This window comes from Porites lutea, chromosome 9 (genome assembly GCF_958299795.1).
Source record: "Porites lutea chromosome 9, jaPorLute2.1, whole genome shotgun sequence".
Lineage (NCBI taxonomy): Eukaryota > Metazoa > Cnidaria > Anthozoa > Scleractinia > Poritidae > Porites > Porites lutea.
This window is the reverse complement of record NC_133209.1, coordinates 10,348,415-10,361,360: the sequence shown is the minus strand read 5'-3', so window position 1 is coordinate 10,361,360 and position 12,946 is coordinate 10,348,415. Positions and strand designations below refer to the sequence as shown.

Below are 12,946 nucleotides of genomic sequence, written 5' to 3'. Positions count from 1 at the left end.
GCAGCCACTTTCGAGCATTTCCATATTTCAGGAAAATTGCCAGTGCGAATAGAGAGATTCAGTAACTTGGTGATCGAGGGACAAATAGCACGCGCGCCATACTTTAAAAGTCTCGCACTGATGTTGTCCAAGCCAATAGCTTTATTTGTCTTTAGAGAAAGCAGATGCTTGAGTACTGTTTTCTCATCAACTTCGTCAAGCGAGAAAGACTGTAGCATCGTGGCCGATCTGACTGGGAACATAGCAGCAGCTGATATTTTATTTGCAAGACTTCTGCCAATGGATGAGAAATAACAGTTGAGCACGGATGCAATAGAGGCTGGGGTGGTGTGTTCAACACCATCAACTACGATACATTGTGGGCTCGAGGATTTAGTCTTGCGCGAAGACACCTCATTCACCGCCTTCCAGATCTTTCCTGAATCCCCTTTAGCCTCTAAAATCAAGTCACAATAATACTTGGATTTTGCTGCCTTGACTTCACGATTGACCCTATTTCTTAACTTTCTATAGCGAGCCCAGTGAAAAGCAGAATTGGTTTTCACGGCTTTACGATGGTGAAAATCACGATCCTTCATCACCTCACTGATTGTATCATTCAACCACGGGAGCGGAACACCTCGTATTCTTCGCCTTTTCACGGGCGCATGCAGGTCAGCTATTTCAGAAAACAAGTGATTCCAAATAAACACGGCGTCGTCGATGTCTTCCTCGTTTTCAATGATGTGCCATGGGACGTTATTCAAGTCCGCTAGGAAGGTGTTCGCATCAAAGTTTTTATAAGAGCGGTATTCAATTGTCTTCGGTGGTGCCTTAATTACACCTGCTTTTAAAACACAATAGACGAGGTAGTGATCACTCAGCGAAACAGGAACAACACCGGAGTCATTGATGCGGTGATCATTGTTCACTAAAATCACGTCAAGCAAGGATTGACAGGTTTCCGTCACTCGGGTGGCCTCAGTAATGAGTTGCGTAAGATCGTGTGAAGTTGCAAATTTTTTAAGCTCTTGTTTTTCTTTCTTTCTTGAAAATGGCAGCATATTTGCATTTAGGTCGCCAAGAAGCACGAAATCACATTTTTCCAGGTTAACTTTCGTCATAGATATCTCCAAGTTTGAAATAAAGTTCGCAAAGTCAAAACCGGGGGCTCTATATGCACAACAAATCAATACTGGGCGACATTTAGTGCGCGATAGCTCAATCCATAGACATTCATTTGCGGCTGAGTAAAGATCATTCCTAACACGAAACGGCAAGCCTTCCTTTACATAGATTGCTACTCCACCAAAACCTTCTTTGGCTCCAGACCTATCCAGGCGAATGCAATTATATCCTGGAATAATAACATGAGAGTCTTCATAGCAGTCATCCAGCCAAGTCTCACTGAGTGTAAGAATATCGATCGTTCTGTTATCCAAACCCTCCAGGCGCAGCGAGTCTGATTTGTTCCTTAAGCTTCGAATATTTAGATGAGCAAGCCTCAATCCTCGTGAACTCCTAACATCCTCCAAACTCCTATATCCAGGGTTGAGTTCAACATCTCAGGCAAGCGCTATTAGAGCCAAGGCTAGAGAGCCATGAAGTATAAGCTTGCACGTAATAAAGCCTTTCTGGAAAGCTCCGACTGCTTGGTGTTTTGCTGGACGCCGTGCCAGAGAGTGAAAAGATTGAGAGAGAGAAAGAGTCGTTAACGAATCGAGTTTCCACCACAGAAAGTGATGTGTGAGTTGTTAGCAATTTAGCTAGGATTAGAAAGTTTGTCATACGCCTTTAAGTTTTCCAGGTTTGAACATGGCCATTTTATCTACGTGCTGGTGAAGTTCGAGCACAAGTCCCTGAAGCCGCCATAGTTTCGCGTAAAAGCTATTTTGAAAAAAAAAATACTGTTTTTCAGTCTAGACGGGATTTTTCACGTGCGACCCCTAAAAAAAGGACGCAGGTCGACCGGAACGGCGAGGATGCCTTCTCCCTTCTAATATGCCTTGACGCTACCAAATTTGTACTGCTGACAATTTACCTGAAAATTTGAAGCCCCCTTAGAATGAATTTGGCTTTAGGCTGGAGATAGTGTAAGTGGAATTGAAGTGGTTCTGTAACGTAGTTCAACACTCATCTCAGTGTTTTTGTGTGACTGACTTATCTGTCATTTTCTTTTCCTTCATTTAGATGGAGTTACGGGATCGTGCTGCATGAAATATTTACCCTCGGTAAGTATTAGCCGTTCACTCATATAGCCCGCGGGTAAGCACTCCACCCGCGCGGGGTGCTCTGGCAGAGGTCGCAGAGAGCTTGCTCTCAGGCTATCGCTCATACACGTCGGAACAGCTCCTCCAGAGAGTAACACAGCTGTTTTAATGCTTCTAACTCTCTCCTTCTCTCGCCATGTGCTTTTTTACTGATCGATCACAATCTTGAAAACGACATCGTATAATATCCATAAATCGCGGCTTTCAGACTCCAATGACCTTGGGGAACGCAAAAAGGGAACAAAGCGTTCTTAACATCCTAATATCAACCTACGAATTCTCACATATAAAAAGAGAAACAATTATTTTGCTTTACGTTCCTTGTTTCTGCCATATAGTGACTTTGATAACGGTGGATATATCATCAAAATGAAAACAAAATAATAATAGCCGCATAAACACAACAACTTTCTTTAATTTTAGCTAATTTTCCAGACATGTTTCGACGGTACATCTGTCATCTTCAGTGTTACATATTTGAAGTCCATCGCCGTTGAATTTAAATCGGGCGAGCGATGTTACAAAGTTCGTTACATTGCGTTGTTGCATAATGAAAAGTTTAAAGGGAGAGAGTCGTGTTATGTGTTTCACCTGCTGGTTGAGGTCGGGTTTTTCCCATTTTATAAACATAGATCCTTAGGCTTTACTTGGCACTTAGTAGCTGCAGAGTCCATGATCTCGAAGCAATCCGGTGTACAAGATGTTCGACAAGACTCTGAAACGTCTGTAGATGTCTAAAAACGTTCGAAGACCTATCGGAAAGTAAGTGCTTGGGCACTCGTGTGGAGAAATGTCGGCTGGTTTCACCAACATAATAAGCATAACAATTTGCACACGACTCTAAATGCTAAAACTGGATAGGCTGACTATTAAACGTATCTGGGACACCACGAGAGAGAAAAGCTAGAATGGGATCCTCTACAACGGAACTTCAGTTGATACTCCGCATGGCGGGCTGGGCGGGCAAGCTTACATCTTAATCCATGGCCTATAGCTTGTTGTCCACGCGCTCTTGCATAATGAACTTACAAAAAGACTATGGAAAATGAAAATAACACCGTAATAAGGATTTTTATGGTACCAAGTACCAAATTCTTGTATTGTGGCACCATTTTCCGCTGTAAGGTGAATGTTTTACATCAAGCCAAGGAGAAAAATTGAGAAATTTAACAAGTTTCAGCTGTGTTGGATGTATTCCAAATTAGTTCTATTTGTCTACACAGCTAGCGCTGATCATTTTCTGTAGACGAGTAAAGCTGTACCCTAAAATGTATCTCGAAATTACCTTAAATACATACGTACAAGCTTCATTTTTTTTCAGGAGGAAAGCCCTACGACGGAATGACAGCTAAAGAGGCTTGCTTTTTTGTCCGAAGCGGCCAGAGGATGCCAAGGCCTTCAGCTATAAGCCTTGAACTGTGAGTTCGTCAGTTTGTTAAATTCATTCCTTTCGTCCAGTACGTCCAGTATCAGATCGTGTTTGCTTACCCAACAACTAAATACTAGATTGACCATAATGCATAAAGCAAATATTATATATTTATTGATTTTTGCTCTCGGCGGTCTCTCAGACGTAGCTATCGTTATCATGCAAATGTGAAATATAAGTCTAGATTGCAGCTTTTTTTTTTTAGTTCAATTCAACTAGGTATTGTTCTAATTGTGTCGAACTTTTGTTTGTGGACTCAACCATTTTGTAACTTTTTATCTTTTTTCAGCTATGAGCTTATGCTTCAATGCTGGAACAAAGAACCATCTCAGCGACCTAAGTTTAGTGATATCGTGATTTGGATGGAAAATTCCTTACAAAGAGTATAAGAGTTGACAAAAGTCGCCTCTCCACCTTTAAAGGATTCCAGAAACAGTTTCAGTGGCAAAGCTAAGGACAAATCGAACCCCTATAAAGTCAGTCTAGAGTCTATTTTCATCTAATAGTATTCAAAACCAGTAGTTGTAATGATACTGTACGATCACGATGGTGATGATGATACTGCAGAGAACTAGCAAAGCATTGCTGCACACTTATCCACGAGACCAATAAATAGAACTTGCTCATTGCATTAATCAATCAAACCGCAAAAGACATCGACAATACCCTTGAGGTAACGGCCCCCATAGCGGGCGAATCAAACCAACAAGACTGCTTTTTAAGACAAGTATATAACATCATCCTATGATATGGGAGGCAGACCCAAAGAGTGGGAGAACAACGCAAAAGAAATAAGGAATACTAGTGAGGGGAACAAAGATGTTGCTGAGTCATCTTAATGAAGCACAATGTTTCTCTAATGCTACAGTAAAACGGGCTTCAAAACGGGCAACGTTGCTGAAACACGGGTTGAAAAACTATGTTACGCGTTTTAACGCCCACGTTCAAACCTTTCTTGGAACAAATCAGGTTTGTTGTAAGTTGGATGGATACTGTAACTTCTGATTGGATAAAACTATGCGGGAGTCACGTCAAACGCGAGAGTGTGCAACAACCTACTTTCTTTCAAGACAGGTTTGATTTTTGGGTAGCCTGCGTAGCAGGCGCTTGGAAGTAGTGGGCACAAGAAAAAACGGGCGCGCGAAAAGGAGACACGCGAGGGGAGAGGGAGCTCCCTCACCCTTTGCGTGTCTCCCTCGCGCGCGCCCGTTCTCTCTTTCGCCCACTACTTCCAAGCCCCTGCTACGCAGGCTAATTCGTAGGTGGTAAAACGCGTAAAATGTTTTGGTCGCAATTCTGTTAAGAAAATTTGCTTGTTTTTGTTGCCTGTTTTACCGTACCTTTAGTTCTGGCGATTAATCGGTTGTTTTTCAGGGACTATGGTGAAGATTATTACGGATATTAAATTATTATAATTTAATTTAATTGTTAATAGAAGCAAACACATAGGTCACACCTTTATGTAAAATATACGGAAGGCTTTCAGTGAAGCATTCAGAAGTTAACGCTATAAGCAGAAACGGTAAAAAGTACAAACCATCCAGCAGAAAAAGTAGAAAATGCGGATGGCACAGGTTTCCTATTCGCTTTAAAATTATTGCCACTTTGGTTCATCAGCTTCATTGCTCGCCTACAAGACTTAGGATAACGATATGTTCAACACTAAGTACCGCAGATGATGTTGAAAAGCGTATTATGTACAAACAACTACCAAACTTTAAATAAAGAAAGCTAGAAAAATAATTATATACAAATAGATGAGACTATAAATACAAATAAATATAAAAAATTAAAGTAATTTCTTCTGTGACCGTTGAAGTTAAATTGAGGTTGTAGGAAAATGCCTTGAAGATTAAAGACTTCAGATCCAGAATCCTGTTCTGATCTTATAAATATCTTCGACAAGTCGTCTTGGGCTCAGACGTTCCCCTTAGAAGCTCGAAACACTATGTCAACGAAACTATCACTTTGACTATCATCATAATTACCACTACCATCATTGCCTGCGTCGCAAACGCTCTAAACCTTCTGTATAGGACTATATTAATGGTTTAGATGAGTGCGTGGGCCGGCTGCAACGCCGGCTACTACCATCACTACTGTGAATAAAAACTGAGTAATGATCAAGGACTTTTTTCAATAGATCACAAGTGCAAGCCCAGCTAAATTTGATCTGACCGAAGCATACTCAGTCTTATATTTGACTCTTACTTCATTTTCAAGTTAGTCGACATAGGTCTAAAGTCGAGAAGTTTACTCCTGACGAAACAAATGTTTACTCCAAAATTCACCTTGGTCTAGTAGATGTCCAGTTGAAAATAAAATAGTAAGAGCGAAATAAAAAATTAAGTTAAATTAAGTTGGCATACGTTATCAGTCTAAAAGTGCTGCCGTGTAGCACAGCGAAGCTTGCCGTGCTACACGGCAGTAGCACGACTTGGTTCAAACGTCGCGCTGCTGACGTGCTGAAGTCAAATTTAATTCAATCAATTTAATTCGGCACGGCAGTAGCACGACGTTTGAAACGGGCCTTAGACAGCACTGATTTCTTCTATATTCGGCAATTTAATTCCCCGTTTATGTTTTCTGTCGTATCTGCAGTACAAGCATACAGCTATTATCACAATGACAACTGCCAAAGAACCTATTGCAGGTAGTACAATATGTAAAGCCAATCCATGACTGTTCTCACCTGCAAGACGACAGTACATCCATTAGATAAATTTAAAAATACTGACTATATCCAAGAGAGAATAAATTGAAGGGCCATGAAAGGTACTTCGGGGCCAAACCACCTCCAAAATCGGTCATAACAAAGCTGCCAGATAGTCTATTAAGGATATGTTATATTATTAAGATTATTAACCAAATAATGCTAAGATTTTTAAGTGCACTTGATTAAATTTCAAAGTCATATTTATATCATCAGAAAAGGACTTTAGGTCCAAGAGAATACAATATAGGTGTTATAACTTAAAACCCGGGTCATTCCACTTAAACTGAGTTCAGTGGAACCCCGTAAATACGGTCACCAATGGGCCAAAAAAACTTAGCCGTAACAACGAGGTGACCGTATTGACGAGGGTTTCTTTAGAAGAAAATGTATGGTCGCTTTTGCCGGGCGGCCAACAAAAGTGGCCGTAATAACGAGGTGACCGGATTCCCGAGGTGGCCGTAAGGCGGGGCTCCTTGGTACTTACTTGTAGCTGAAGAAGTTGTGTGAGAATCTGGCATCGTTGTCAGTGGAAGGGCTGATGATGGCGACGAGACTGTTGTGGAATTAGCTGCAATTACATGAATTACAAACTAAGATAATAAACATGTATAAGTTGTGGTTCAATTTTAAACTTGGCTTAAATTTCTTTTGTTTTTGGGTATGGTAATGTATGTATGATAATGACATGATAATGAGTCTGAAACAAAAGAAAATAACACTTAAACCAAGGATAAAATTAATCCACAACATATGCATCATTCAATCGATCGGTCGATCATTATCAACTGATAAAAGTTAATTCAACTTAAGTTGTCAGCATAGTCTAAAAACGTAGTCAATTGGTAATTGGCAAAGCCTAAAAAAATGACAGCAGATTTCTCCGTTGCTAAGACAAGAAAGAAACAATGTTAGAAATGATTGAATCTGAAGTCGAAGATCATTTATAAATTACTTTCCAGTAAAGGCCGTAATTGATGTAGAATAGTCATCGGAGAAGAAAAATAAACTGAAACAAAAACAACGACAATTTCAGTAGTGCAATAAGTATTAAGCCGATCCATGACTATTGTCAACTAGCTACACTGAGAAGACAAAGACAAAGACAAAGACAAATTTAAAAACACACTAAAACTTAAAATAAATCATCGCAGTGAAGGGCCATTAGGGAACGGTAGTACGAGACAAAATCGAAAGTCATTTGGTATAATCCTAACAAATTTGCCAGATATAAATTCTAAGATTATTGACCAAATAATGTTTCGATTTTTAAGTGACCTTAACTAAATCTTAAATTTCAAAGTCAGAATTCTATCAACAGAAAGAACTTTGCAGGAGGAGTAAAACGCTAAAACCGTCTTCGCTGCAGAGACAAATATTTCTCGAGTTATGGCAACATAAAAAAAATTTATTAATGTAAGTACCCCGGAGCCATTTGATACTTTTTCTTAAAAAGAGTATCCCTATTTTTTGTTGTTGTCATTTTTGGCCACTTGAAGCTAATTTTTGGTAATACATCATCAGTGTATTCATTTGACGAAATTAATTATGATCTTGTGTTAATCACACCAAATCTGTTGCCTTATAGTTTTAGTGCAGGTTGGAATTCCACTTTTTCTGTCCCTATTTTCGTTGGGTTAAATCAAGCCTAACTTTCGCGCAATAACTCGATTGGGAACGCTTGTTACGGGATGCAGGCTAGGTTAAATCAATCACACTGATATAAGTTACAGATAGTAGCTTTTAGCTTTTGATATTTAAGATGTTTGATATTCTGCTTGAATCCAGGTAATGCTCTTGACAATTAAACATTTAAAATTAGACCTATTTATTAATACAACCCATTTCAGTGCTACTAACTTTTCAAAATGAAAAATGTCATATCTCAGCAAATATTTGAGATGTTGGTAACCGTTCAACTCACGGAACAGTTCTCTCAATAATGAGCCAACTCAACTGAGTACTTACTTGTATCTGAAGAAGTTGTGGGAGAACGGGTGGAACCTGGTACCGTTGTTAGAAGGGCTGATGACTGCGAAGTAGGCGCCGAGACTGTCATAGAATTAGCTGCAATTACATGAATTAGAAAGATAATGTATATGCAATACTATTCTTTTATCGATCATTATTTAACCGATAAATTACTTCAACTTGTCACCATAGTCTAATAACGTCGTCCATTTAACTGGCAAAACTTAAAAAAGACGCGGATTTCTCAGTTGCAAAAAACAGCAATCCTTGTGGCCTCCAGCCTCCCCTACTTTTCTGGCAACAAATCTACTTGTTTTGTTTTAATCAATTACACTGATATAAATTACAGATTGTAACTTTAGCTTTTGACATTAAAGATGTTTGACATTGTGCTTGAATCCAGGCAATGCTTACAAGGCAATAAAACGTTTAAAATTAGACTCATTACACAAGGGGGTAACCCATTTCAGTGCTACTAACTTTTCAAAATAAAATGAAAAATGTCATATCTCAGCAAAATTTGAGATATTGGCAATCGTTCAACTCACGGAACAGTTCTCTCAGTAATGATGAAATTTTAGGACTTTTAGTTCAAAGAGAATACAATACAGGTGTTTGATTGAAAAATCGGTACCGGGTCGAGCCACTTTAACTGAATACTTACTTGTAGCTGAAGAAGGTGTGGGAGAATCTGATATCGTCGTTGGAAGGGCTGATGATGGCAAAGTAGGCGAGACTATTGTGGAATTAGCTGCAATTATATGAATTAGAAAGATAGTATATGCATTGATATTCTTTCATTGATCATGATCCAACTGACAAGTTACCGTAAAATCCCGAAAATAAGGCCCGGTTTGAGGGGCTTATTTTTGGAGGGGTTTATCTACGGAGGGAAATTTGCGTTTTAAAATCGATTGGGCTAGCCGTATAGTTGGAAGTAAATTTACCGTTTTTGCTTTGTTTTACTTTGTATTTGAGGGCAATTTTCCAACTACAAGCCCCCTGAGGGGGCTTATATTTGGAGGGGCGATTTAACGGACGGTTTTTTGCGTTACCGGATTGGAGCGCTGATATTTGGAGGGGCTTCGGAATTTTCCAGTAATTCAACTTAACGTGGATTTCTCAGTTGCAAAGACGCGATTTCAGAGTAAAATATAATGTTAGAAATTATTGAATCTGAAGGAGATCATTGATATGGAATAATCACCGGACAAGAAAAACCAATAAACGAAAAAAAAATAAAAAAGATAAACATGAACGACAATTTTACAGAACATACTACAAAGAACAAAAAAAAATATGCAACTTGACAATTACACAGATCTTGTAGGGTCAGTTTCAATGTTAACATGCAGATCGAAGGGGGTGTTAAGATAACATGCCCTTTGAGATCTGGATTTATTTATAACATGAATTCTTCAGATCATAAGCATCCTCATTCAATAATTGCTAGTTACATCTAGTTGCAATAACGTTGTCTTAGAAAAATACTAAAAGGGAGAATAAAAAAAGGAAAAAAGCCAAATAGATGACTGATTAGTTTACTAATAAACCACTACAAGGACAATTCATTGGCAGCATAGACATTTGAAACAATTTTAAAGCAGGCCAATTACAACAAAATACGTTCGATAAAACAAGGCTCCGTCTTATCGAGCTTCTTTTCTATATACTTTTAATTAAGGCAGAGAAAATCTTTCGTTTTATCGAGGACTGTGTTAAGCTTGTGTTATATAGAAGTTCGTTATTTCGAGCGTCGTCGTATTGCTATAGTGATTTATCAGTAAACCTAATTTATTCTTATTTGGCCTTTTCCTTTTTTTTCCTATTTCGTCTTAGCATTTTTCTACGCCAACGTTATTACAATATTCCATTTCCGAGTTCCCCTTCGAGCCTCAGTATTAAAACGAGGTTAAGTGCTCAGTCTCTCATATGGAAATGATTTTCATTCTCATGCACATAAAACTCATTTTCACAAGAAAGGTTGTGCACCTTTTGGCCTCATTTTGCAAGCGTGGTTTCTTGAACTCGGAAGTTGCCTAATTACCTACTACTAGCCAATGTAACTGAATCTATCACATACCTTGGAATAATGAACAGGGGAGTTCACAAATCAGAGGTTTATTTTTATCGTCGTAATGCAGCCGCATAAAATATATTTTTGTGCAGTTCGTCTTACTCAAATTAACTGGGAAACGCAATTTTCCACTTTTGTAGCTTGCGTGAGTAATTGCTTCCGTACATAATCTGTCTTGCCTATAGTTTCCACTGCAATCATTTTTTCCATTTGCAAAATGGCAGCTGAATCGATTATTGGTGGCGTTAACGTAGAGACAAATGTCTTCGTTGTGGTTTAATTGAACGTTTATCACATCTCCATCGATACCACACGGAAATGATGCTGAAAAAGTCATATTAAATAGCAATGTGGTTATCTTTGCTACTGTTTGTCTACAGTTAACTTTGACAGACTAGCCTTAGGAGAGGACGCAACAGAAAAAGTCATTAGGGGAAGGGTGGGGATCGAGTTTTCGAGCCGCATAAATTACTTGTCGTTAACATTCCCCTTGAATTGTTTCAGTTCGACTCACCCACCCCGGCATGAATGTTTTGTTAATTTGTTCTTTGCCCAGCCCTGATGCTTTTTCCCGATGGTCCTTCTCCCTAGCCGCACACGTTAACACTTATGTTTTAAACATTGAATCAAAACAAAGTTCGGAGTAACTGTTATTCGGTGAGGGCAAAATACAGAAGACGTTTGCGGAATGGAATGTGGCAAGACTTGTGGAATGGCATAACCTGGGGTGAAATGACGTGTACTACGAGTTGTTATTATTCATTCAAAATATTTCTCCTTTACAAAAACGTACGCACAACTCATCATAACCAGCTTCTGTCGACCAAATTCAAATTAAAAGAACTTTGCGATACTTCAACTGGTGACGTCAATCGTGCAGCAAAATCTCCAAATGATTGAACTGTTAACCGAGAAGACCTGGGGATGAGATTGAGTTGTTTTGGTACTAAATGCAAACTGCCGGAACATTCCACTTGTTTCAAGGAGGAAATAGGCGAACTATTGGCTTAGAACATAGCAAGAACAACAAGGAGAAAACTTAACGACATCCGCTATTTGGATAATAATTACAGAATCACCCATCAGCTCCAAAACTTGTCGATTCACTATCGAAGAAGGACTTAACATATAATCATGTTTTTAAAGCTCTTTTTTGAACTAGGAATCATGTTGGGTGTTATCCGGCTGAACCCTCTCCTCGATCTCCCTAATTCGTTAAAAGATAGGAAAGCCGAATTCATTATTTGCAGCTTATCAGCTCGTTTCAAGACCGTCTTGTTTATTCCGCCTATATGAACCTCCCAGATATGAGCCCACCAGGCTGAAAGGTTTTACAAAATTGTATAAAAAAAGGCCAGGGTTAAACACTAGCAAGCATTTTTGACTGAGGGACCATGCATAAAAATTGTGATATTTAATCTTCACCAGAGTTTGACAAAATGATTTGCTTAGACGCCGAGCCTCTATCCTAGCGTGACGAATTAACTTCGGAGAAAGCATCACTTTGGTAGTCCTATCATTTCCGAAAGGGTTGTTTAAAGCATTGTAAAACATAATTTTCTAATTTCTATAGTCATTTCGAGTCTGCTTTAACTAAAGATTGCTAACAACATGATTATGTTTAAAACATTGAATTGCATGATAAACCTGGTTTTATAGCCGGCCCCAATAAGAAGACTGTCTTTCTTACCTTCACTCGGTTTACTGAGATTGTAGATAATAAATAGTAGAAGCCCGAGAAGATCTTTTGATTCCTGTTTTCGCCTCTTCATTCTCTGTCTAGAAAACGGACAAAACAAGTATTTTCGCGAATTCTCCACTAAAACATCTGTTAATATGTCGTGTCAGCATGAAACGATGTGCTGTATATCAACAGGGAAAAAACCCATCGGCTTCTATGTGACGTGTTTGATCGTTCTCGAATGTACCCACGTGCAAGGGAAAAACCCTAATAGGGAGCTTAGCGAAACAGACGAGAACGTCACTTTTAAATTGATGAATTCGAGGCTTTTCAAACGCTAAGGCTCTTATTCCAGTTCGCTTAAAATGACAAACTTAGGTGAATTTCCCCGGAATTGATTTCTTGCGAACGCACAAAGAATCATTAGGGAGCTTAAGTTTTTGAGCTACGCACGTCAACGGGAAGTAGGGGCTTCTCCCTTTTAATATGCCTTGAAATTAACAAAATTTGTATTGCTAAGTTCCTTTTCTCTTATAGAGAGGATTTACCCGAGAGTTTAAACCAACCCACTGCCCAATGCTGGAAAAAGTTCACTTCCGGTCGACGTACGTCCGTCGCTCAAAAACGCTGTTGCTTAAGCTCCCTATTATTGTCGCTTGTTTACTTTTTTCTCCATTAAGCGGGAGCGTGGAATTACGCGTTTTCACGATGTTTATACATTTTGCGTTAAAAATACTGTTCCATTTAGCGCTGGTCAAAAACTTCTACATTACACGTTTAAAGAGTTGATACATTTTAAGGAGGGGGACATTGGGGTATATTAGAA

The 12,946-nt window shown here is 39.0% G+C and overlaps 1 protein-coding gene and 1 long non-coding RNA gene across 3 annotated transcripts; one reads left to right on the top strand and one right to left on the bottom strand.

Annotated features, from left to right (window-relative positions):
- The first annotated feature begins 2,042 nt into the window (after nucleotides 1-2,042).
- Nucleotides 2,043-5,551, top strand: LOC140947213 (uncharacterized). Its single transcript, XR_012166929.1, has 3 exons — nucleotides 2,043-2,210; nucleotides 3,571-3,667; nucleotides 3,968-5,551. It is a non-coding gene; the product is annotated as an uncharacterized lncRNA (long non-coding RNA).
- Nucleotides 5,123-12,336, bottom strand: LOC140947212 (uncharacterized). 2 transcript variants are annotated; one of them, XM_073396274.1, is made up of 6 exons: nucleotides 12,130-12,335; nucleotides 10,446-10,763; nucleotides 9,027-9,113; nucleotides 8,360-8,458; nucleotides 6,879-6,962; nucleotides 5,123-6,370 (listed from the first exon to the last, which is right to left on the bottom strand). In XM_073396274.1, the coding sequence occupies exons 1-6, from the start codon at nucleotides 12,209-12,211 to the stop codon at nucleotides 6,210-6,212; spliced, it is 831 nt and encodes a 276-aa protein (XP_073252375.1). In that variant the 5' UTR covers nucleotides 12,212-12,335; the 3' UTR covers nucleotides 5,123-6,209. The 2 variants fall into 2 exon arrangements, with proteins under 2 accessions (XP_073252375.1, XP_073252376.1); XM_073396275.1 differs by lacking the exon at nucleotides 10,446-10,763 and having other exon boundaries at nucleotides 12,130-12,336.
- Between the last annotated feature and the right edge of the window lie 610 nt (nucleotides 12,337-12,946).

What these genes read in the sequence shown, in the direction of transcription:
- LOC140947212 (XM_073396274.1), bottom strand. Translation starts at nt 12,211, where the DNA reads ATGAAGAGGCGAAAACAGGAATCAAAAGATCTTCTCGGGCTTCTACTA. An exon ending in TCTCAGTAAACCGAGTGAAG is followed by an intron (nt 10,764 to 12,129) that starts GTAAGAAAGACA and finishes TGACTTTTTCAG; the next exon opens with CATCATTTCCGTGTGGTATC. An exon ending in CACAACTTCTTCAGCTACAA is followed by an intron (nt 6,371 to 6,878) that starts GTAAGTACCAAG and finishes GTCGTCTTGCAG; the next exon opens with GTGAGAACAGTCATGGATTG.